Source organism: Rhamphochromis longiceps, linkage group LG6 (genome assembly GCF_057381845.1).
Source record: "Rhamphochromis longiceps isolate RC_006_pf linkage group LG6, R_longiceps_female_GT1.1, whole genome shotgun sequence".
NCBI lineage: Eukaryota > Metazoa > Chordata > Actinopteri > Cichliformes > Cichlidae > Rhamphochromis > Rhamphochromis longiceps.
In genome coordinates, this window is record NC_140562.1 from 7,705,321 (window position 1) to 7,732,527 (window position 27,207).

General features: G+C 40.5%; 1 protein-coding gene across 2 annotated transcripts in view; it reads right to left on the reverse strand.

Moving 5' to 3' along the window:
• Positions 1–27,207, reverse strand: part of LOC146667432 (voltage-gated delayed rectifier potassium channel KCNH1-like) — a 124,471-nt gene that overhangs the window by 79,757 nt on the left and 17,507 nt on the right. Inside the window, exons 1-3 of one of the 2 annotated variants that reach the window (XM_085409120.1) lie at positions 10,642–13,292; positions 9,826–9,944; positions 8,690–9,082 (exon numbers count right to left, since the gene is read on the reverse strand). In XM_085409120.1, coding sequence (XP_085265246.1) covers positions 8,690–9,082; positions 9,826–9,944; positions 10,642–10,765 — 636 coding nt within the window. In that variant the 5' untranslated portion in view covers positions 10,766–13,292. Of the gene's footprint in view, positions 1–8,689; positions 9,083–9,825; positions 9,945–10,641; positions 13,293–27,207 lie in introns of those variants that run through there. The other variant, XM_085409119.1, reaches the window with a different exon arrangement.

Here is a 27,207-nt window from a genome sequence, read left to right on the forward strand (position 1 = left end):
TTGCCTGTTATGCAACATCCCCCAAAAACACGAAGAGGAGAGTCCTGGCCCCTAGCCCTGCCAGTGTAGCAGAAATGATGAGGATGATGATGGCAGCAGCAGCCGTTCTTCTCTGCGTGAGTAGCTAAATGTTGTTCGTGTGTAATTTACGTTGAGTAGGCTAACCACGTTATTACATTAATGCATGTAAGGTGAACTAGCAAACATCATCATAGCTACATGCAGCTGTCTTCTTGTTTGATGGCAGATACTCCCTTCACCCTGGCCAAAAAGGCTAAAATGACCAAAGAAAAAGTGGAAAACAGTTAAACATGAGAGGTTTTTGGACAAAGTTTGTGTTTTTTCCATTGTTTAAGCACTGCTTCCAGCCAAGAGTGATACCATATATGCCCCATAGCTGCAGAAAAGGCTAACATTGTTATCTTTTTACAAAAAACAGCTGAACATGAGAGGTTTTTGGACCAATTTTGTGTTCTCCATTCTTTAAGCACCGGTTTGAGCACCGTTTGAGCACCGGCACCGTTTCAAAAGTACCGATTTGGCACCGGTATCGGATAAAACCTAAACGATACCCATCCCTAGTGCAGTGACTCCCAAACTAAGGGAGTGTCTCCAGCAGATCCCTGGAACAGCATCCAAGATCTCTATGCAGAACAGCACAGTCCTAGGAACAGATAAGATACTGTGGAGGTCCCTCAAGCTCCCACGCCTCTGGCAGAGGACCTGAGCTTGAAGGATAAAGTTTGCCAGCAGGGGCAAGAGGGGAATTTTATATATATGCATTTTTTTGCCTTTTAGTATATTTTAACTAAAAGGTAAATATACACTACCAGTCAATTTAATTAATTTCATTTAATGGTTTTTCTTTATTTTCATGACTATTTAAATTGCAGCTTCTCACTGAAGGCATCAAAACTATGAATAAACACGTGTGGAATTGTGTAGCAAATGAAAAACTATGAAGTAACTCATAACATAAATTCTAATGTTTTAGGATTTAGATTCTTCAAAATAGCCACCCTTTGCTTTGATTACTCCTTTGCACACTCTTGGCATTCTCTCATTGAGCTTCATGATGTAGTCACCTGAAATAGTTTTCACTCCTCAATCGATCTCATCCCAAGCATCTCGATTGGGTTTAGTTTAGGTGACTGTGGAAGCCAGGCCATCTAGAGCAGCACTCCCTCACTCTCCTTCTTGGTCAAATAGTCAAATAGCCCTTACCCATCCTGGAGGTGTGTTTGGGGTCATTGTCCTGTTGAAAAATAAATGATGGTTCAACTAAACGTACACCAGATGGGATAGCACATCTCTGCAGGATGCTGGGTTAGCCATGCTGACTCATTGTGCCTTCATTTTTGAATAAATCCCCAACAGTTTGACCACACCATCACACCTCCTCCTCCATGCTTCATGATGGAAACCATGCAAATAGAGACCATCCCTTCACACAAAGACACAGTGTCTTTGTGTGAGGAGATGGTCTCCATATGCATGGTTGCAAACATCTCAAATTTGGACTCATTAGACCAAAGCACAGATTTCCACTGGTCTAATGTACATTCCTTGTGTTTCTTGGCCTCCCCTGAACAGTTGATGTAGAGATGTGTCTGCTACTGGAACTCTAATCTGAGGTACTCTTGACTAGCAATTTTTGAGGCTGGTAACTCAGATGAATTTATCCTCAGCAGCAGAGGTGACTGTTGGTCTTCCTTTCCTGGGGCGGTCCTCATGTGAGCCACTTTCATGATAGCACTTGAGGGTTTTTTCGACTGCACTTAGGTCAGTTCCTTCATCGTGATTATGCAAATTCTCATGACCACTGATCAACAACCACTGATCAAAGACCACTGATCAATGGCCATGAATACCATTCACAGAGAGTTGGGGAATGGCTGCAATCACAGCACTGTAAGATGGCTTACAGAAGCCCCCTCCTCGATTCCCTTTTCACGTAAATGTCCTCCTTGATTCCGCGCTCAAACCAGCGTTCCTTCCTGTCCAGGATGTGTACATCCTCATCATTGAAAGAGTGTCCACTGGCCTGTAGGTGTAAATAGACTGCAGAGTCCTGGCCTGACAAGGTAGCTCTTCTGTGTTGTGCCATTCGGTTCGCCAGAGGTTGTTTGGTTTCCCAAATGTATAAATCCTGGCAATCCTCCTGGCACTTAACAGCGTACACTATGTTACTCTGTTTGTGTCGGGGGACCTGATCCTTGGGGTGGACCAATTTTTGGCGCAGCATTTTTTGAGGTTTGAAACCCACAGAGACACGGTGTTTAGAAAAAATATGTCTCAACTGTTCCGATGCTCCTGACACGTATGGGATCACTACAGGTTTTCGCTTCGTCAGCGGTTATCCTTATCTCCTGGATCGGCTGGAGCTTTCTTTAGGAGCCTTCCCAGCTTTGACAAATGTCCAGCTGGGATAACCATATTCACTCAGGGCCTTCTTGATGTGATGTTCTTCTGCTTCTCTGCCCGCTGTGTCTGTGGGGATGGTGTTTGCTCTGTGTTGTAGCATCCTGATGACACCCAATTTATGCTCCAGTGGATGATGAGAGTCAAACCTTAAATACTAATCCATATGCGTAGGTTTCCGGTACACATCGACTTTTAGATGTCCCCCATTACTGATGGAGATCTCACTGTCTAAGAAGGCAAACCTGCCACTTTTCATATCCTCCCTGGTGAATTTGATGTGTCTGTCCACCGAGTTAATGTGATCCGTGAATTGTGGTACGTCCTGATTTTCACCCACGTGTCATCCACATACCTGAACCAATGACTTTGTGGTGTTCCAAGGTAGACAAAATAAAGACCTCTTTTTCACTTCTTCCATGTACAAAATTTGCCATGATGGGTGAAACTGGGAAACCCAAGGCACACCCATGTTTCTGCCTGTAGAACTGACCCTTGTATGTGAAATAGGTGGAATGAAGACACAGTTCCAAAAACAAACAGACTTTTTCAATGCGGAGAGTGGTCCTGTTGCTGAGGTTGGGATCATCCTGTAATCTCTTACGAACTACCTCCCTTCCGTGACTGGGATGCAAGTGAAGAGAGATGTAACATCGTACGAGACCATGGTTTCATGTGCCTCCATAATGACATCTCTCACCTTCTCAACAAAATCCAAGGGGTTCTGAATGTGGTGTTCAGAGCTGCCTACCAGCGGGTTGAGGACCAAAGCCAGAAAATAAGAGATGTTATAGGTAACCAAGTTGATCAAAGGAGCTTTCAAAGAAAAGCGTCTGGACTTCTTTAAGTTGCTTGAAGACCACTCCCACTAGGTTTAAATCTGGTACTCCCCACCATTTGACCTTAGAACTGAAGAAGCTTCTCGGATGAGAGGCGAAACGTCTTCAAGCAACTTAAAGAAGTCCAGACGCTTTTCTTTGCAAGCTCCTTTGACTACGATGACCTGGATGACTGAGAACCTTCACAGACATAACCAAGTTGATCATACAGACAATCGGTCTTAAAGGTGCATCCTATTTATGTATCTTCGGTAAACCATACAGACTTGGTGTAGATTCCTCTGGGTATAGCCTGTGGTATGAGGTCCGGTCAATAGCATTGTCCTGTTCTAACTGCTTCAGATGGTCTATCACCCTCCTCCTGTAGTCACTTCCGTGGTTTCGTTTCAGGGACTCATATGTATTTTCGTCACTAAGCAGTGACAAAATTTTCTCATGATAGTCTTTTTGGTTTAGCGAAACTGTACACCTACCTGTCTGTGCAGGTTCTCTGTCATCGTAGACTACAATGACCGTTCTCGGACTTCTTTAGGTTGCTTGAAGACGTTTCACCACTCATCTGAGAAGCTGGGTGTAGGTCATAATCAGCCAAGGTTTTGGGTGAGCTCGTTGTGAAACCTAGCCCCACCCTATCATGTGATTTCCTGAGGTTAGAGGCCCAGGAGAGGGCATTAAGGCGTTTGGGAAGGGATCTCAGAACGGGCATTAAGGCGTTTGGGAAGGGATCTCAAAATTATAGATGGTGTCGTAAACCACCGTAAACCACTGCTCAAAGACATTCGCTCACAGTGGACATAAATGGCTTCTTTTAATCCTCTTTCAAACCATCTGTCTTCTCTGTCCGAAATATGTGTACATTGGCATCCTCAAAAGACTGACTCTTGTCCTTTAGATGCAGATGGACCGCCGAGTCTTGTCCCATGGAGGTGTCTCTTCTGTGTTGTGCCATGCGTTTATGAAGTAGCTGTTTGGTCTCTCCAATGTAGAGGTCTGGGCATTCCTCGCTACACTGTACAGCTTGTGTTTAGGAATTTTGTCTTTGGGATTAACCAGTTTTTGTCTGAGTGTGTTACGGGGTCTGAAGTACACTGGGATGTCGTGCTTGGAGAAGACTCTTCTTAGTGTTTCAGATACATCGGCTACATAGGGGATGACAATATTGTTGCGTTTTTCTTTCTTATCTTCCCTAGTGTCTGATCTTCTTCTCTGTGCCTCTTTGCTGACTTGATGAAAGCCCATCTAGGATAGCCGCATGTTTTAAGCGCTTCCTTTACATGTGTGTGCTCCTTCTTTTTCCCTTCAGGCTTAGAGGGAACATTCTCTGCCCGGTGATGTAGGGTCCTGATTATTCCAAGTTTGTGTTCCAGGGGGTGGTGGGAGTCAAAGAGGAGGCACTGGTCCGTGTGTGTGTGGGCTTCCGGTAAACTTCAATGTTGAGGGTTCCATTCTCTTCAGTCCAGAAAAGGCAAACAGTTATCCTTTGTGTCTTCCCTGGTGAACTTAATGTTTTTATCCACAACGTTAATGTGAGCAATGAAGGATTCCACTTCTCGTGTTTTGATTTTGACCCAGGTTTCATCTACATATCTGTACCAGTGGCTAGGTACTCTCCCTTTAAAAGAGCAAAGAGCATTTCTTGAGCAACCTGGAACTCCCGAGGTCAAAATGGGAGATGCTCCCAAGGGTGATGAAGAATGACCAAGCTAAGATCCTGTGGGGCTTCCAGATACAGACAGACAAAATGGTGGTGGCTAACTAAGCAGACATAGTGGTGGTAGACAAACAGAAGAAGACGGCCGTAGTGATCGATGTAGTGGTTCCGAATGACAGCAACATCAGGAAGAAGGAACACGAGAAGCTCGAGAAATACCAAGGGCTCAGAGAAGAGCTCGCGAGGATGTGGAGGGTGAAGGTAACGGTGGTCCCAGTGGTAATCGGAGCACTAGGTGCAGTGACTCCCAAGCTAGGCGAGTGGCTCCAGCAGATCCCGGGAACAACATCGGCGATCTCTGTCCCGGAGATCTCTGTCCAGAAGAGCGCAGTCCTAGGAACAACTAAGATACTGCGCAGGACCCTCAAGCTCCCAGGCCTCTGGTAGAGGACCTGAGCTTGAAGGATTAACCGCCCACAGGTGCGAATGGGGAACTTTATACATATGCATGTATACTCCAAGATGAGGATACACGCATCCTGGACAGGGAGGAACAGTAATTTGAGCAAGGAGTCAAGGAGACCATTTACGTGAAGTGGGGAAAGACTATCTTTGAATTGAGGACGTTACATCTTTTACTATATTGCAATGCTGAGATTGCAGCCATTCCCCAACTCTCTGTGAATGGTACTCACGGCATGTCATGATCAGTGGTTGTTGATTAATAATCATGACAATGTGCATATTAATAATCAAGAAACTGACCTCACAGCCCATCGTTCGTCAGTGGTGCTAGTTTCAGTAATCATACAAATGTACTCTCTATAAGGTTGGGGAAACTTGCATTCAGCTAAAACCGAAGAAGTCGCTTGGATAAGTAAGGAAACACTGAAAGTACTATGTCCAGATTAACAGAATCAACTCTTCTGAAAGTTAGCTAAAGTGTACTCTTGAGTAAGGACAGTATTTTATCCTGCGATGTTGTGGAAGAAGAGATGAATTGTCAATCTCCAGTAATGCCCCAAAGTTTCGATAGTGGCACCACTGCCATTTTTTTTATTTATTTACCTTACCTAAGGCTGAGGCTTATAGAGTTCTGTGCATTGTTCCTCTTCAATAAATGCCCAAATGTCAACAGAAGAAATGATTTTCTGAAACAGGGTGATACATCAGTATTTATGAATTCCTGTTCATATTTGAGATTTCTGTCTCGTCACTTTTCCCAAGTAAGCTCACAATACTTTTACACATCTTTCTTCTTCAATATAGTAAATATTTATGCTCAGTGGATGACTTTGAGTGGATGCGAATGAAGGCTAAGGTGATCCTTATAGGATAATAGCTTTTTGACCCTTTTACACTTCTGGCACACTTGCTGTTGGGGCTGTCTATGTTATGAGTTTTGGGGTTTTTGGTTCTTTCTAGAGTTTTATTTATTTGAAAGAGGATTATGTATTGTTGGAATTGAGCTGTCAGCCATTTCCTAATGTTTATATGTCTATGTTTATTTTTTCCCTACACCTGGTAAAATTTCCTTTGATATTGTTATTTCAAGTCTAAAGTTTTGAGTTTCTGTTTTTTATATCCTTAGGTTAATCCAGCTGTGTGCTCCTATTCTGTTCCTTCAGCCTTTTCTATGTTTGTCTTTTATCTCTGTCAAGATTACCCACACTTTGGAACCAACCCACCTTTAGAAGATTCATCCCCAAAAACCTGATGATTTGAGATTCAAGTGATCTAGGTTTTGAAAATGACAAATATACACAGATTTAACTAAATTTTCTTGAAAATTATTTGATGTGCGGAACTAAAATTTCAGACGGTAAGTTTGCCCATATGGAAAAGATATATATAAATCTTATAAAGTTTGTATCTGTCTTGTGTGAAACTTGTATGAAAAGCATACAAGAGTGAAAAATTATATAATGAAACTTGTATGTTTTGGATACTTACTAAAACAATATATGAAAGTAATGAGAAAGTGGCCACTTTCATGAGTAAATCATGTAAGTTTTTACTATTTCTTTTCTATATGGGTGGGAATGACAGGGATGACTTCCCTATCAGTGGGGCCGAAGTTACTGAGGCTGTTAACTCCTTGGTGGCAGGGCCCCTGGGGTGGATGCAATAGACCCTGACTTCCAGATGGCCCTGGATGATGTAGGGCTGCCTTGGTTGACATGCCTCTACAATGTCGTGTGAAGAATTAGAATTAACTCCTCCAATATAGGGGCCATGGTTCTGAGCAGGAAAAAGGTTGCATGCCCAATCCACCTAAGGGAATAAGAAGTAAGGATGGGAATTCCTTGGAACTGTTAGCCCGCTTGCCTGTCAATTGTCAACAACGCAATGACAGGAATGAGGCATGATGTCTTCCACAGCAGCGGGACCCTCTGCATACTCAGACTCATCATGAACAGTTTATGCAGGACAATGACAAGATAATATGTGACATGGTCTTCAGAGTCTTCAAGGGCCTATAATGGACTTATGTGCCAAGTTCGGATGCGCAACTCCTGACTGTGTAGGAAGAGTTGGCTATCAAAAAATCAAAAATAGACACACAGAAATTTGATGCATTACAGAAACTAGTTCCTCACTACCAAAGATTATTTAAACTATAGTATTTAACATTGATGTCTTTCTGAAAGACACATATATGCAGGTCTCAAAAGAGTAACCAACTTGTTAGCTGTGTGTAAGCCTATGTTAAACTGGAAGTTTATAACTGTTACATTTTATATGTATATTTTCTGTTGAGAAGTTACTATGCATTAAATAAGCCCAAGTCCTCTGTGGAATTGGGTTCGTAGCAAACTGCTTGAGTAAATTAAAATTCAGGCCAGTTTGCAAAGACTTAAAAACACATGAAGTAAAAAATAAAGTGAGTCTCTGAGATGAAAAATCCATTGTAGCTGCACTCTCACATTAATGCTGAAAGAAAACACAAATAAAAGAATATGAGTTGGAAGCCGGCACTCTGTTCTACGAAAAGTCAAAATATAGCTGCTCCCATAGGCGTTTTCTCAGCAAAATTCTGTCATATCTCTTTTAGTCAAGGGACACCCAAATCATCACACTTCCACCTCTATGTTTGAGCTTTGATTCTACAAGCTGAAGTTTAAGGGCCTGTGCATAACATAGGAAACTTGTTATAAAGATAATACATTACATCTTGCTTTGTATACACTGTGCTTTCACGTGTCTTCTCTAGAAACTCCAGTTTCTCCCTCAATCAAAAATTAGACTAGGCTAAATACTTCCAGTCTTAACCCAAAGAATATTCAAATTCTAAAGAGTTCTATTTGCTGGTCAAACCCAAACATGACATAAATCAGCCAATTATATTTTTTTGGTTTCAAAGATTTGCATAACAAGAGCTCATTCTCAACAAATGTGATTTGAATTGCTAAAGGTTACAAATCACTTATAATCATTTAATACTGTTATGATTATGGAAAGTCTTAATCAACCAAATGCCTTTGGATTTGAATGGAGCTGAATAATAGATTCATTGATAATTAAACACAGTAGTTATTTTCAATCTAAAACATCATCAACATATGTCCCTAAAATATCCCCAAATTCCAAGAGACTCAGTTGCACTGAACAGCTTATTAAGTCTGCTCATCTTAGGTACTACACACTGATTAGTTTTAAATCTGGTCTGTGACAGGAACCCAGTGTTCAATCATGACTGCAACCTCATGACTGAACAAAGAGGATGTAAAAACATAGCATTCATCTTAAATAAATTATAATAAAAATCCCTACAAACCTCATCCACATTCTCAAAAGCGTTGATAACATCATAAGGCAAGCAGGACAAGAGGTCGATGACAAACCAGGTTTTGACATAGTTCATGCGAATTAGTTTGGGATCAGAGATAACCTCTCCAGCTGGACCAACAAACGTAGTGTGGAAATTGAGGACAATGTCCACGAGGAAGATGACATCCACAATGCTGTCCACCACCAGCCAGGTGACATTGTTCTGCTTGGTCTTAAACGAGACATTGTAGGGCACCATGATAGCAGTGTAGAATGTCAGGATGAGGATAACCCAGTCCCACGTGGTCTTGAAAAGGCAGTAGTGGAGAATGATGTGTGGTGGTGTCTTTGGGGTTTCCTGTTTGTACTGAGGCAAGATATCTGAACCCAGCTGGAGAACCTGCAAAACACACACACACACACACACACACACACACACACACACACACACACACACACACACACACACACACACACACACACACACACACACACACAAAAGAGTTAGGCTGGGCTTAAAAGCAGAAAGAATATATTACCATAATGTGAACAAGCGATGCAGTATAGTACAACTTGTTTTTACCTGAAACTGTCCAGCCTGAGACTGAAATACTTTGCTAAACAGCACATTTGAGCTATCTTACAGTATTTTCTGTCCTATAGTAAGTAAGACATAACATTCAGCAATTATCCAGAAGTACCTGACTTAGTAGAAGTTCAACAAACATGATAAAGTATTTTTAAAAACTTATTTTGGGGCAACAAACCTTTTAGCTTAGCACAATTCTTCTTGTTATTTAGATGTATTTATCTCTATTTTTGGCATGGTGACTATTACAAATTTAATTCAGATAATTTTTTCAGCAAACTGACAAAATGAGCTCATAATCCTCTATCTTCTATACATGGCTGATGTGTGACAAAAGATGTTTCTACAACTCTTTTTACTCCTGGGTTCCCTGTTTGGTTTTCTGTATTAATGTGTGTCCTTTGTGTGGCCTGCCATCCTGCTACTGTGCCTGGCACACATTCTCATAATCACCTCCTCAACCCTTGCAGTACCCCATCCCAGTGTTTTTTTTTTGTTTGTTTGTTTTTTCATTAGGGAGAAAAAAGACCTTACTGTAGGGGAAATGGTGTTACCTCTGCCAGGCGTGAATGTTTATGAACATTCTCTCCTTTATGGACAGCTGGGGCAAGCTGCTGAAGAACTCCTCGACTGCTGGTTAGTGCACGAGTCAAACGAGCAAATTTACCCCACCCTGTCAAGGAGATAACACAACAGCATGAAGACACTGAAAACTTATCTTAACATTAAACATGATGAATGACTAAAACACTGCTGGATTTTGAAGCAACTAATGTTTAACCCAGTTAGCCATAGTAGGCTAGTTTTGTTGGTTTGGTTCTTTCCTTTTTTTAAACAATTTTAAATATTCCAACCATTTAATGTTAAAGACGGATAGCTTTCCATGACAGCAAACCGTAGTGGTATGACCCAAAGTATAGGAACATCAGAGAGATACTCCCATACAGCTTATGACAAAATTTAATCCGAAGTGATTGATGGCCCTAATCACGACCTTTTGACCTCCCCCCTCCCCCCCGGAAGTGTGTAATGAGCGTGACGAATTGCATCCGGAGAAGGGAGGGGGGAAACCTCCGGAAGCGCGCCATCTGTTGTTGGGAAAAAAAAGTTTTTAGAGGGAGGGAGTGCAGCGGGGGAGGAGAATAAAAAAGCAGAGAGGTGGAGTCCGTCACAATTTCTAAGGCACAGACGCAAGATGGATTTCCTTCTGCAGCCCAGCAGCGTTCCTGTGTCGGATGAGATCTGCTCTCCCAAAGAAGAAGGCTTTGAATATGACATATTCAAATACAGCATATTTACTATGGAAGGCCTCGATCCGGACCTTATGACCCTACCGGAAATACTCCGGAAGTGTCTAGTCATTTTCAGACCTGATGCGTCATGTTCCATAAACATGAGGGGAGGGGTATGGTTCCTGAAGCACAGCGGTGATGCAGCAGCTGATTCTGTGCTGTATAGAGAGACAGAGCGGCAGTTAGTTTTCCGCAAACTCATAGTTTGAATTCTGTTTCGATATTATGACAATTTTCTCTGTTTTTTACAATAGCGGGTGTAATTTTACTTTCTTAAGCTGCACCGGCGTTTGTAATGGGAATAAAGACTGACTTCCTGTAGAGATTTCAATAGTATTTTATTTTCCTATAATACAGACGCAGTAAAAAAAACCTTTAAGATACACCATAGCTTGTGATGAAAAGAAGAACTTTCTATCCGCTTGTAACCTACAGGCTGCCTACCCTATATGTGTAAAAAACGAATAAATATTCCTTAGTGAATACTACTTTTCCTTTTGAGAGACTGAAAAACAAACCATAATTGCCGTGACAGGCGATCTTGTTTCACACACACACACACACACACACACACACACACACACACACACACACACACACACACACACACACACACACACACACACACACACACACACACACACACACACACACCGCGGGCCAAGGAGGAGTGAGACGGCGGAAGAGTTTTTTTCTTCAATACTTTTACAATAGGTTTTCTCAATAGATAGAAAATGATGACGCTGAGGAGTCAACAGCCGATATTATCATTGCTTGTAACCCGGTAAATAATTTCGTACATCTCCCCATAAAACAAGTCTTAGTGGAAAAAAGCTCATATTCGAATAAGTTTATTCCCCTCTGTGGGAAAGAGTTTTTTTCTCAGAGTCAACCATGAGGCGAGTTTTGTCAACAGCAAGAACAACTGTTGCCCATAAAGTAAAACAAATATCCGCCTCAAAGTCGTATTTTACCGTTGCAGAATGTGGAAAACAGACAGCCCTCACAGGAGGCACCATAGTTAAAATATTTAAATTTCAACTAAATTTGTAGTAATGATCGGATTTCCTCACTTATCTACACCACACTCCTTGTCCTTGATTTCTTATCGTTTCTTATCGTTCCTCTGTCCCTTAATAGAAACCACATATATAGAAACTATCCTCCCTTTCAGTTGTCTTTTGCACTTCCATATCGCAAAGCAGTTACTGTAGGTTATTTTCTGCTTATGCATTAATGTAATTAATTAACTTATTTATCCTTAAGTAAGGTAATGACTTGAGTTCTAATGCTTTTTGTCTCTTGAGTTAGCTGTCAATGTGGGATTTTTTTCCCCTTTTGTCCAGTTAAAGCTGCCTTTCATTCTTCAACACAGCTTAAACTCTAATAGGTAAGCTTTCTTGTAATTTCTTAGTTCTGCAGTCTTCTTGAAAGACATCCGAGACTCTTCTTTGGATGCTGGCTGCCTTTTGTTTTGTTTTCTGTCAAGATGATCCCACACTGCTTCGATTATCTTGAGGTTCGAACCCTGGAGAGATCAATCCATGACTGATGCGTTGTTTCATCCAGGCATACTTTGACTACATTGGCAGTATGTTTGCGATCATTGTCGTACTGAAAAATGAAGTTGAAGCCAATCAGACACTACGTGGTATTACATGGTCGATCAAAATCTGGTGGAACTTTTCTACATTCATAATTTGATTAATTTGGATAAGAGCTCCAACAACACTGGCTGAAATCCAGCCTCAAAGCACGGTAGAGTATCCACGCTGTGTTAAAGACGGCTATAGACATTCACTGTTGTATCTCTCTTCGGACCTCTTCCATGCATATTTCAAATTTGGATTCATTACTCCATAAGACATATTACAGCTGATTTCTTTTTCCAGTCAATTTCTTGTGTAATTTGGCACACCTCAGCCTTATTTTTCTCTGTTCTCCTTCCTTAAGAATGGCTTATTAACAGCCACCCTTCCAACTCAGATAACTTTTGATGAGGTTTCATGAAATGTTTACAGCACTTGAGTTACTCGCCACGGCCATCCTAAATGCTAAAAACACTAAACTTTAATTCTAAATTACGTAATTAACGTTAACCAGAAAAAACAAGCCAAAGTCGAAATGTTGCTGAGCTGACCTGTGGTATGCTATGTCTTCTAAAGCACGTATAATGTAAACAGAACTGGTCTTTGCACAGAAGCCTGTGGAGCTTCATAATTAACCTCAGTGTGTGAAGAGGACTCTCCATTTAATAATAGCTGTAATAAAATGTTATGGCCGACGGTGTTAAACGCTGCACTTGGGTCTAGCAGGGAAGATTTCAACTTTTCAATATGAATGAAGGCTGAAAACTGATTAGATTAATGTCTGATGATCTTTTCTGTGCTTCTTCAAGTTTGTAACACCAAACATATTAAAGGATGATGTAAGGCTCACAGGAAGAGTTTAATTAGACACACATTTACTATTTTTCTTTATACTCTTTCTTTCTTGACATGTTTAATATGATTACTATCAGAGGAGAAAATGAACCTTGTGTAGTCTAAAAACTTTTTTATTTAATCAAACTGTAATGTTGTTGAACTCTGACGGACGTGTCTTTTAATCTTGTCAACAAATCCTTAATCATCTAAATCTGCCATTTATCATCTTGTAAAATGTTCCCTCTGCTTCTGTTGCACATCTCCCCCCGACACTCTCTGCTTCACCTGTCCTGTGCAGCTGGTTCAACCCCTGCCTGCCTCCTTAAACTGGGGTGTTTAAATCTCTTTACCTCTGTTGTGAACTTCACACAAAGTTTATGGTAACAAAATCAAACTGACGAGGATCTCGTTTGAAAAACACACACACTCACGAGACAAAATAAAAACAGACTGCTCAAAGCAAAAGCAGAGCCCTCACAGCTGGTAGTACAAACACAGTGACAACATGCGTATTAGATACCCTCAGTGCCAAAAGCATAAATATGAAAAAGGTGGGATCACCAAGAATATCCTAAAAATGGCATTGAGGTGGGTGTTACAGTAAAGAAAAAAAAAAGTAGCCAAATTTTCATCGGAAAATGTTGAATTTTAGTAAAAACAATGCTCTGTAGTTTGATACTGTCGTTACAGACAAAGCAGATGTTTAAAGCCTTTGGACGCACATTTGAAACGCACTCATTCTCCTTATCAGCTGGAAACATTAAAGCCGTAAAATGACTTTTTCAAACGGATAAAAACTATTGAACAGCAGCAATGTTGAGCCTGTTCCAAAATTTGAATGTACATGCGTTGAAGGTGCGGGTCTTGTTGAATTATTAAACATACTTTCTTTAATTTTTCGAGCCACAAAAACAACAACTTTTAATTTTCTTCTGCTTGAGTCTCGGCCTCGGGTAGCTCTACTTATCATTGCTCAGTCAGTTGTCTGTTTGTGCTACTTTTTTTCAAGGAGCAGTGGATTATTGGTAAGGGTGACTTTATGTGTTTAGTTACTTAAGTGGAAGTACTGTGGAAAGTTTTACCTTACATACATAGATCTACCAGTACAGCTTCTGAGGTATCTGTTTACAAAATGTTATAATCTATTCAAAGGTTCTTTGCAATTTTACATTGATAAACATTATCCTTAACACATTTGGCCCACATAAAGTACTATGGCCATCACACGGTCATTTAGAATTGTTTAAATAACTCGTGTCTTAAGTCCTTCCATCAAACAGAAAATTTAAAAAAAAAAAAACATGGTTCACTTTTACATCACAAAATGTTAGAAATATAAGCCGTTCATAACAACCTGAAAGGCTGGGAGTTTAAAATGCAAACCGATGGAAGCAGAAGTAGAAGACTATAATGTCTCAGAGCACACGGTGTCTATTAATGTGTAGACATGTATAAATAAGAGCTTAATAAAGATGCTTAATTTCTTAAGAAATAAACAGGTGGAGTGATCTTTATCAAAAGTGGATGTTGCATCTGCGGCTAAACCACTGTACCCAAAAAAACTTTAAAAATCTACTGTGTGTGAGGCTGTGTAAGTAAAGCTTGCCCTTCACACCTGCGTGTAATAAACCATTTGTTGGGGGTTGTGGATTTGGCACCTCAGCATTGTGAAAGTGGGGAAACATGTTTCTGGCTGTGCATAAGATTCCTCCTTACAACTTAGAATCTCAGTTCTAAATGAAATTCAGATGTTTTTTTAAGTATGGCTAATGTATTATTTGACTTCTAAGGCACGCACACACACACACACACACACACACACACACACACACACACACACACACACACACACACACACACACACACACACACACAGAGAAGAAGAAGAGGGGGTCGTTTTACTACACATCATAAAAACGCAATCATTCATCTTCCAACTGTATCTTTCTGTTCTGGCTTTAGAATCATAGGTTGTTTACTGAGCCGTACTTTGGGAGTCATACTGTTGTGATACTGAGGAGAAAAGGGTAAGGTTTGATAGACTAAACCATTACACACACAAAACTTGAATAACCTAAAGAGTGTGTGAGACTGCTAGCTGTGTTGTTCAGCATTAAACTCATCTACAAATGTGTTAGTAAAGAGCGACTTGTACTTCTGTCCCATTAAGCAACGGTTTAACAAATTTCACTGCAAACTATAAAAGGAATCTGGATTTATATAGAACATAGTAGTGATGGATTAAGTGCAGGAAACACTAGTATAAGGTGTCTATTGAACAAATCTCCTTCAGCGTTCAAAATGACCAAAGTGAGGCCTACAGGCGTTTCTCTCGATTGGTTGTGTTCAGGGAAAAAGCAGCTAAATACACTGAGACTGCTCCACATTGTTAGCGAGTTAACTCTGGATATCTGTAGGTTTTGTCAAACTTGGAGTGAACAAAAGCAGAAAAACAGTAAAAGATGCAGACAGTGAAAGTCTGGTTTATTTCATGAACACAATGAAACATTTTACAGTCCACAGAGCAAAGTAGCACACATGATAAATAGATACACATAACATGAGAAGTAAAACTCGTCGTCTTACCACATGTTATATTCTGTAAACTTAAAATAACCACAGAAATTAGAGTTTAGTGTTTTAAGTCATCTATTAAAAAACATGAGTCAACATTACTGAAGTGACGCTTTAACGATGCGTCTTATCACCGTGTTTATGATGATAAAACATGTTCTCTCGTTAGTAGATGTCAGCGCTGTCACTTGTCATGAAAATGTCCAGAGCCAGGGTTCCTCTTTAATTACCATTGATCATTAATAGGGTCACAAAAGATTTGTCACATTATCCCCATAAACAAAATTGCTTTTATAGAAATCACTGTGATACAAATATTTAGATTCTTGATTCACAATGTGCACGAACTCAAAATCTTTAGAGGTTCATATTTATAAAGTATCGCAAATAATACATTTATACCATTGTATGAGCTACACTTCTTGTAAAAAACTGATTGAAAAAAGCTCCTGTCGTGACCTTCCTTCTGTGAGGACACACACACACAGAGAGAGAGAGGGGGAAGATCATTAGGATTGGAGGCGTTTTTGGATTTTCACTTATTGTTGGCTTTACAGTCACATAAAATTCATTCCAATTTTTTTGCCTTTGCTTCAATTAAGGTGTTTCTTTAAATCTACAGCAGCTTCCTTTTCAAAAAGTTTACTGACATAGTAAGGAAGTAGCTAGGGAACTCAGTAAGTATGAGCAACAACAGCTTAGGGACTGTTTCTACAATAAAGAGGAATTCATCATCATCTGCAGTTCATCAAAAAAAAAAAAAAAAAAGTGCCATTAAAAACAATTCAGCAGATCCTCAAAGTATGGATACAATCTGTTTTCAGCTGTAGAGGTACGCTTCATGTACTTATCAACATGCAGTTTAGAGGCTTGCATTAGAGTGCTTTGGTACTTGGGCCTCTTTTATTTAGCACGGTTATACCATTGTGTATTTAGCTATATAAATATGCTCAAGAGTCTATTGTATGTTTGTCATGCAATTAAAAATTCAAAAATATAATTTTTAAATCAGTAACTTTGCAAATTTAGAGGAAATGTTTTTGGATAACAAATGTGTCACATTTTCAACAGGGTTTGAATAATCAGCGTTAACACAGAGACATTTATGCGCTGGGTATAACAGACATCCTTACCTTGGAGCAGAGACACACGGTGTATTGTTGCTTTTCTCTATTGTATAAGCAGCGCCCGACTGTCAGAAACGCTCTGTGTGGGTAGCAAAGTCGGATCCAACGCACATCCAGGAATCCGTGTGAAAGAAAGGTCTCGCTGCAGCTAGGCTCTCAGGATAGTCAGGCTTTTATTTATATTTGCATTCTGGTGCGTTAAAGCAGCCTCTGTGTCCCGCTTGGATCCTCATTCCGAAAATTCAGATATTTAAATAAAATGGTGAATTGGCTAGTGATGAGGAGCCACTTAGATCCGTAAAATGAGGTTTGATTAAATTAAACTCTTATGAACAGCTATGAACTCTACCTCTCTGCTGATGTGTTCCAAACAAGCAATGTTTTCTACACGTCCAAACTGTGTGCTAACTACCTCACACCGCTGTGTCTGGGATCCGAAAAAATAAAAAGTTAAAACGCTATACCTTGGGGGGAATTGTGAAGTGCTGAGGAAACTACTGTGTGTCTGATGGGGTGTTTTTATATAGGTGGACTTGGTTTCAGTTGGCCTCTGACATGATAAGATAAAATAAAGGAAACTGATTGTAATGGAACTACAGTGCTGGGATGCTCTTGATAAGGCAGCCTCTTTTATTGTTTTATGACTTGTTTTGCTGACTGTTGAGGGCCTAACTGTAACCAACTCTGTCTAACTGTTGCAGAGTTAAGAATCTGTAGTTTTTAGAAGTAACACAAGAAAAGTGTATTTCTAAAGGAATACCTGTTGTTTGTGGTGCTCTATTTAAAACTATTAGTGTCATGAACCGAAGTTCAGCGCACAAGCTGGACCCAGAAGCAGAGCCAACACACACAGGAGTACGAGAAAATAAACTTTATTTTAACTGAAGGTGTCCCGGGAGGGTAGAAGGAAAACACGCGTGAAACTCGAGAAACCAAGGGACCGGGAGATGAGTCGCGCAGGAACGCCGAAAACGGGACTGTGGGAGGCTGCAACAGAAAAAGGACAAGAATTATTGGGGCGCGGGGAAATAGCAGCATACGTGGGGGAAGAGTATGAGTCTTACGGTGACAGCGGGGCCGTGGGAGCCGGAGGGAGGGGTGAGGGTCCGCGCTAAATTTGCAAAGTTACTGATTTAAAAATTATATTTTTGAATTTTTAATTGCATGACAAACATACAATAGACTCTTGAGCATATTTATATAGCTAAATACACAATGGTGTAACCGTGCTAAATAAAAGAGGCCCAAGTACCAAAGCACTCTAATGCAAGCCTCTAAACTGCATGTTGATAAGTACGTGAAGCGTACCTCTACAGCTGAAAACAGATTGTATCCATACTTTGAGGATCTGCTGAATTGTTTTTAATGGCACTTTTTTTTTTTTTTTTTTTTGTTGATGAACTGCAGATGATGATGAATTCCTCTTTATTGTAGAAACAGTCCCTAAGCTGTTGTTGCTCATACTTACTGAGTTCCCTAGCTACTTCCTTACTATGTCAGTAAACTTTTTGAAAAGGAAGCTGCTGTAGATTTAAAGAAACACCTTAATTGAAGCAAAGGCAAAAAAATTGGAATGAATTTTATGTGACTGTAAAGCCAACAATAAGTGAAAATCCAAAAACGCCTCCAATCCTAATGATCTTCCCCCTCTCTCTCTCTGTGTGTGTGTGTCCTCACAGAAGGAAGGTCACGACAGGAGCTTTTTTCAATCAGTTTTTTACAAGAAGTGTAGCTCATACAATGGTATAAATGTATTATTTGCGATACTTTATAAATATGAACCTCTAAAGATTTTGAGTTCGTGCACATTGTGAATCAAGAATCTAAATATTTGTATCACAGTGATTTCTATAAAAGCAATTTTGTTTATGGGGATAATGTGACAAATCTTTTGTGACCCTATTAATGATCAATGGTAATTAAAGAGGAACCCTGGCTCTGGACATTTTCATGACAAGTGACAGCGCAGACAACTACTAACGAGAGAACATGTTTTATCATCATAAACACGGTGATAAGACGCATCGTTAAAGCGTCACTTCAGTAATGTTGACTCATGTTTTTTAATAGATGACTTAAAACACTAAACTCTAATTTCTGTGGTTATTTTAAGTTTACAGAATATAACATGTGGTAAGACGACGAGTTTTACTTCTCACTGTCCGTGTTATGTGTATCTATTTATCATGTATGCTACTTTGCTCTGTGGACTGTAAAATGTTTCATTGTGTTCATGAAATAAACCAGACTTTCACTGTCTGCATCTTTTACTGTTGTTCTGCTTTTGTTCACTCCAAGTTTGACAAAACCTACAGATGTCCAGAGTTAACTCACTAACAATGTGGAGCAGTCTCAGTGTATTTAGCTGCTTTTTCCCTGAACACAACCAATCGAGAGAAACGCCTGTAGGCCTCACTTTGGTCATTTTGAACGCTGAAGGAGATTTGTTCAATAGACACCTTATACTAGTGTTTCCTGCACTTAATCCATCACTACTATGTTCTATATAAATCCAGATTCCTTTTATAGTTTGCAGTGAAATTTGTTAAACCGTTGCTTAATGGGACAGAAGTACAAGTCGCTCTTTACTAACACATTTGTAGATGAGTTTAATGCTGAACAACACAGCTAGCAGTCTCACACACTCTTTAGGTTATTCAAGTTTTGTGTGTGTAATGGTTTAGTCTATCAAACCTTACCCTTTTCTCCTCAGTATCACAACAGTATGACTCCCAAAGTACGGCTCAGTAAACAACCTATGATTCTAAAGCCAGAACAGAAAGATACAGTTGGAAGATGAATGATTGCGTTTTTATGATGTGTAGTAAAACGACCCCCTCTTCTTCTTCTCTGTGTGTGTGTGTGTGTGTGTGTGTGTGTGTGTGTGTGTGTGTGTGTGTGTGTGTGTGTGTGCGCGCGCCTTAGAAGTCAATTAATACATTAGCCATACTTAAAAAAAACATCTGAATTTCATTTAGAACTGAGATTCTAAGTTGTAAGGAGGAATCTTATGCACAGCCAGAAACATGTTTCCCCACTTTCACAATGCTGAGGTGCCAAATCCACAACCCCCAACAAATGGTTTATTACACGCAGGTGTGAAGGGCAAGCTTTACTTACACAGCCTCACACACAGTAGATTTTTAAAGTTTTTGGGTACAGGGGTTTAGCCACAGATGCAACATCCACTTTTGATAAAGATCACTCCACCTGTTTATTTCTTAAGAAATTAAGCATCTTTATTAAGCTCTTATTTATACATGTCTACACATTAATAGACACCATGTGCTCTGAGACATTATAGTCTTCTACTTCTGCTTCCATCGGTTTGCATTTTAAACTCCCAGCCTTTCAGGTTGTTATGAACGGCTTATATTTCTAACATTTTGTGATGTAAAAGTGAACCATGTTTTTTTTTTTTTTTTTTTTTTTTAATTTTCTGTTTGATGGAAGGACTTAAGACACGAGTTATTTAAACAATTCTAAATGACCGTGTGATGGCCATAGTACTTTATGTGGGCCAAATGTGTTAAGGATAATGTTTATCAATGTAAAATTGCAAAGAATCTTTGAATAGATTATAACATTTTTGTAAACAGATACCTCAGAAGCTGTACTGGTAGATCTATGTATGTAAGGTAAAACTTTCCACAGTACTTCCACTTAAGTAGCTAAACACATAAAGTCACCCTTACCAATAATCCACTGCTCCTTGAAAAAAAGTAGCACAAACAGACAACTGACTGAGCAATGATAAGTAGAGCTACCCGAGGCCGATACTCAAGCAGAAGAAAATTAAAAGTTGTTGTTTTTGTGGCTCGAAAAATTAAAGAAAGTATGTTTAATAATTCAACAAGACCCGCACCTTCAACACATGTACATTCAAATTTTGGAACAGGCTCAACATTGCTGCTGTTCAATAGTTTTTATCCGTTTGAAAAAGTCATTTTACGGCTTTAATGTTTCCAGCTGATAAGGAGAATGAGTGCGTTTCAAATGTGCGTCCAAAGGCTTTAAACATCTGCTTTGTCTGTAACGACAGTATCAAACTACAGAGCATTGTTTTTACTAAAATTCAACATTTTCCGATGAAAATTTGGCTACTTTTTTTTTTTCTTTACTGTAACACGCACCTCAATGCCATTTTTAGGATATTCTTGGTGATCACATTTTTTCATATTTATGCTTTTGGCACTGAGGGTATCTAATACGCATGTTGTCACTGTGTTTGTACTACCAGCTGTGAGGGCTCTGCTTTTGCTTTGAGCAGTCTGTTTTTATTTTGTCTCGTGAGTGTGTGTGTTTTTCAAACGAGATCCTCGTCAGTTTGATTTTGTTACCATAAACTTTGTGTGAAGTTCACAACAGAGGTAAAGAGATTTAAACACCCCAGTTTAAGGAGGCAGGCAGGGGTTGGACCAGCTGCACAGGACAGGTGAAGCAGAGAGTGTCGGGGGGGAGATGTGCAACAGAAGCAGAGGGAACATTTTACAAGATGATAAATGGCAGATTTAGATGATTAAGGATTTGTTGACAAGATTAAAAGACACGTCCGTCAGAGTTCAACAACATTACAGTTTGATTAAATAAAAAAGTTTTTAGACTACACAAGGTTCATTTTCTCCTCTGATAGTAATCATATTAAACATGTCAAGAAAGAAAGAGTATAAAGAAAAATAGTAAATGTGTGTCTAATTAAACTCTTCCTGTGAGCCTTACATCATCCTTTAATATGTTTGGTGTTACAAACTTGAAGAAGCACAGAAAAGATCATCAGACATTAATCTAATCAGTTTTCAGCCTTCATTCATATTGAAAAGTTGAAATCTTCCCTGCTAGACCCAAGTGCAGCGTTTAACACCGTCGGCCATAACATTTTATTACAGCTATTATTAAATGGAGAGTCCTCTTCACACACTGAGGTTAATTATGAAGCTCCACAGGCTTCTGTGCAAAGACCAGTTCTGTTTACATTATACGTGCTTTAGAAGACATAGCATACCACAGGTCAGCTCAGCAACATTTCGACTTTGGCTTGTTTTTTCTGGTTAACGTTAATTACGTAATTTAGAATTAAAGTTTAGTGTTTTTAGCATTTAGGATGGCCGTGGCGAGTAACTCAAGTGCTGTAAACATTTCATGAAACCTCATCAAAAGTTATCTGAGTTGGAAGGGTGGCTGTTAATAAGCCATTCTTAAGGAAGGAGAACAGAGAAAAATAAGGCTGAGGTGTGCCAAATTACACAAGAAATTGACTGGAAAAAGAAATCAGCTGTAATATGTCTTATGGAGTAATGAATCCAAATTTGAAATATGCATGGAAGAGGTCCGAAGAGAGATACAACAGTGAATGTCTATAGCCGTCTTTAACACAGCGTGGATACTCTACCGTGCTTTGAGGCTGGATTTCAGCCAGTGTTGTTGGAGCTCTTATCCAAATTAATCAAATTATGAATGTAGAAAAGTTCCACCAGATTTTGATCGACCATGTAATACCACGTAGTGTCTGATTGGCTTCAACTTCATTTTTCAGTACGACAATGATCGCAAACATACTGCCAATGTAGTCAAAGTATGCCTGGATGAAACAACGCATCAGTCATGGATTGATCTCTCCAGGGTTCGAACCTCAAGATAATCGAAGCAGTGTGGGATCATCTTGACAGAAAACAAAACAAAAGGCAGCCAGCATCCAAAGAAGAGTCTCGGATGTCTTTCAAGAAGCCTGCAGAACTAAGAAATTACAAGAAAGCTTACCTATTAGAGTTTAAGCTGTGTTGAAGAATGAAAGGCAGCTTTAACTGGACAAAAGGGGGAAAAAAATCCCACATTGACAGCTAACTCAAGAGACAAAAAGCATTAGAACTCAAGTCATTACCTTACTTAAGGATAAATAAGTTAATTAATTACATTAATGCATAAGCAGAAAATAACCTACAGTAACTGCTTTGCGATATGGAAGTGCAAAAGACAACTGAAAGGGAGGATAGTTTCTATATATGTGGTTTCTATTAAGGGACAGAGGAACGATAAGAAACGATAAGAAATCAAGGACAAGGAGTGTGGTGTAGATAAGTGAGGAAATCCGATCATTACTACAAATTTAGTTGAAATTTAAATATTTTAACTATGGTGCCTCCTGTGAGGGCTGTCTGTTTTCCACATTCTGCAACGGTAAAATACGACTTTGAGACGGATATTTGTTTTACTTTATGGGCAACAGTTGTTCTTGCTGTTGACAAAACTCGCCTCATGGTTGACTCTGAGAAAAAAACTCTTTCCCACAGAGGGGAATAAACTTATTCGAATATGAGCTTTTTTCCACTAAGACTTGTTTTATGGGGAGATGTACGAAATTATTTACCGGGTTACAAGCAATGATAATATCGGATGTTGACTCCTCAGCGTCATCATTTTCTATCTATTGAGAAAACCCATTGTAAAAGTATTGAAGAAAAAAACTCTTCCGCCGTCTCACTCCTCCTTGACCCGCGGTGTGTGTGTGTGTGTGTGTGTGTGTGTGTGTGTGTATGTGTGTGTGTGTGCGCGCGCGCGCAGTCGGGAGAGTTGGAGGTACCAAATTTCCTTTTTTTTTTTTTTTTTGATTGCCTTCTTGCGAACGCCGTCTGTTTTCCACATTCTGCAACGGTAAAATACGACTTTGAGGCGGATATTTGTTTTACCAAATGGACAATTGCTGTTGACAAAACTCGCCTCATGGTTGACTCTTTTCCACAGAGGGGGGGTGCTTTAATAAACTTATTCGAAAATGAGCTTTTTTCCACTAAGACTTATTTTATTGGGAGATGTACGAAATTATTTACTGGGTTACAAGCAATGATAATATCGGCTGTTGACTCCTCAGCGTCATCATTTTCTATCTATTGAGAAAACCTATTGTAAAAGTATTGAAGAAAAAAACTCTTCCGCCGTCTCACTCCTCCTTGGCCCGCGGTGTGTGTGTGTGTGTGTGTGTGTGTGTGTGTGTGTGTGTGTGTGTGTGTGTGTGTGTGTGTGTGTGTGTGTGTGTGTGTGTGTGTGTGTGTGAAACAAGATCGCCTGTCACGGCAATTATGGTTTGTTTTTCAGTCTCTCAAAAGGAAAAGTAGTATTCACTAAGGGATAGTTATTCGTTTTTTACACATAGGCAGCCTGTAGGTTACAAGCGGATAGAAAGTTCTTCTTTTCATCACAAGCTATGGTGTATCTTAAAGGTTTTTTTTACTGCGTCTGTATTATAGGAAAATAAAATACTATTGAAATCTCTACAGGAAGTCAGTCTTTATTCCCATTACAAACGCCGGTGCAGCTTAAGAAAGTAAAATTGCACCCGCTATTGTAAAAAACAGAGAAAATTGTCATAATATCGAAACAGAATTCAAACTATGAGTTTGCGGAAAACTAACTGCCGCTCTGTCTCTCTATACAGCACAGAATCAGCTGCTGCATCACCGCTGTGCTTCAGGAACCATATCCCTCCCCTCATGTTTATGGAACATGACGCATCAGGTCTGAAAATGACTAGACACTTCCGGAGTATTTCCGGTAGGGTCATAAGGTCCGGATCGAGGCCTTCCATAGTAAATATGCTGTATTTGAATATGTCATATTCAAAGCCTTCTTCTTCTTTGGGAGAGCAGATCTCATCGGACACAGGAACGCTGCTGGGCTGCAGAAGGAAATCCATCTTGCGTCTGTGCCTTAGAAATTGTGACGGACTCCACCTCTCTGCTTTTTTATTCTCCTCCCCCGCTGCACTCCCTCCCTCTAAAAACTTTTTTTTCCCAACAACAGATGGCGCGCTTCCGGAGGTTTCCCCCCTCCCTTCTCAGGATGCAATTCGACACGCTTAGCAACAGATGGCGCGCTTCCGGGGTTCACCCCCCCTTCTCCGGATGCAATTCGTCACGCTCATTACACACTTCCGGGGGGGAGGGGGGAGGTCAAAAGGTCGTGATTAGGGCCATCAATCACTTCGGATTAAATTTTGTCATAAGCTGTATGGGAGTATCTCTCTAACATCAACTGATAGGTATATGAATGGTCAGAATGGTTCATTTGTTATTGAAGGGCAAGATCAGAGAGGCTAAAGACAATTACAAGAGAAAGCTGGTTTGGAAACTCCAGCAGAACAGCATGAGAAAGGTGTGGAAGGCAATCACTGGATTCGGGCCAATTAACAGCAGAGGAGCTGAGGGCGGTGAGGACAGAGCTAATGAGCTGTATGTGTTTTTCAACAGATTCATCACTGCAATGAATGATCACCACCCTTCTGACTTGCCTCTAGTCAGCGTGTAATACACAGCTACACCACTATTTCTCGCTCTCTTACCACCTGGCACCATTGCCCCTTGTAATAGTTCTGACACCCCTCCCCCATCTATCACTTTCACTCATGCCCGGGTTCAGAGACTAATGAGAAGACTCCACTCAAGAAAATCTGCTGGTCCAGATGGGGTGAGTCCCTGTGTCTTCAAGACCAGCACTCGGACTCCACAAAGCTGGGTCTTGAAGACCCAGCTTTGTGGAGTCCTTCATAAACTGTTCATGATGAGTCTGAGTATGCAGAGGGTCCCACTGCTGTGGAAGACATCATGCCTCATTCCTGTGCCAAAGACGCACAGGGAATGAGACACACTGGGGTCCCAGTGGCCCCCAGGATTTCAGACCTGTGGCACTAACTTCCCATGTCATGAAGACACTGGAAAGACTTATCCTTGACCAGCTCTGACCTATTGTCAGGCCACATCAGGATCCCCTTCAGTTTGCTTACCAGCTACAAGTACAGTGGGGTAAAAAAGTATTTAGTCAGCCACCGATTGTGCAAGTTCCCCCACTTAAAATGATGACAGAGGTCAGTAATTTGCACCAGAGGTACACTTCAACTGTGAGAGACAGAATGTGAAAAAAAAAATCCATGAATCCACATGGTAGGATTTGTAAAGAATTTATTTGTAAATTAGGGTGGAAAATAAGTATTCGGTCACCTCAAACAAGGAAAATCTCTGGCTCTCACTCGTTACCTGTATGAATGGCACCTGTTTGAACTCATCATCTGTATAAAAGACACCTGTCCACAGCCTCAAACAGTCAGACTCCAAACTCCGCCATGGCCAAGACCAAAGAGCTTTCGAAGGACACCAGGAAAAGTATTGTAGACCTGCACCAGACTGGGAAGAGTGAATCTACAATAGGCAAGCAGCTTGGTGTGAAAAAATCAACTGTGGGAGCAATCATCAGAAAATGGAAGACATACAAGACCACTGATAATCTCCCTCGATCTGGGGCTCCACGCAAGATCTCATCCCGTGGGGTCAAAATGATCATGAGAACGGTGAGCAAAGATCCCAGAACCACACGGGGGGACCTGGTGAATGACCTGCAGAGAGCTGGGACCAAAGTAACAAAGGTCACCATCAGTAACACACTACAACGGCAGGGAATCAAATCCCGCAGTGCCAGACGTGTTCCGCTGCTGAAGCCAGTGCATGTCCAGGCCCGTCTGAAGTTTGCCAGAGAGCACATGGATGATACAGCAGAGGATTGGGAGAATGTCATGTGGTCAGATGAAACCAAAGTAGAACTTTTTGGTATAAACTCAACTCGTCGTGTTTGGAGGAAGAAGAATACTGAGTTGCATCCCAGGAACACCATACCTACTGTGAAGCATGGGGGTGGAAACATCATGCTATGGGGCTGTTTTTCTGCCAAGGGGACAGGACGACTGATCCGTGTTAAGGACAGAATGAATGGGGCCATGTATCGTGAGATTTTGAGCCAAAACCTCCTTCCATCAGTGAGAACTTTGAAGATGAAACGAGGCTGGGTCTTCCAACATGACAATGATCCAAAACACACCGCCCGGGCAACAAAGGAGTGGCTCCGTAAGAAGCATTTGAAAGTCCTGGAGTGGCCTAGCCAGTCTCCAGACCTCAACCCCACAGAAAATCTGTGGCGGGAGTTGAAAGTCCGTGTTGCTCGGCGACAGCCCCAAAACATCACTGCTCTCGAGAAGATCTGCATGGAGGAATGGGCCAAAATACCAGCTACTGTGTGTGCAAACCTGGTAAAGACCTATAGTAAACGTTTGACCTCTGTTATTGCCAACAAAGGTTATGTTACAAAGTACTGAGTTGTATTTTTGTTATTGACCAAATACTTATTTTCCACCCTGATTTACGAATAAATTCTTTACAAATCCTACCATGTGGATTCATGGATTTTTTTTTCACATTCTGTCTCTCACAGTTGAAGTGTACCTCTGGTGCAAATTACTGACCTCTGTCATCATTTTAGGTGGGGGAACTTGCACAATCGGTGGCTGACTAAATACTTTTTTGCCCCACTGTACCTGGGAATCCCACAGGCAAATGGGAACCATAAAGAGGCTGCTAGAAAAACTGAACCCAACAAATACCTGCAGGGTCAGGGAAGTCCTGAGGTGTCAACTGAATGGGAGAACCGCATTCGGGCTATCAACAACTACGACCTGCTTGTGATCACATACCCTTCTGCAA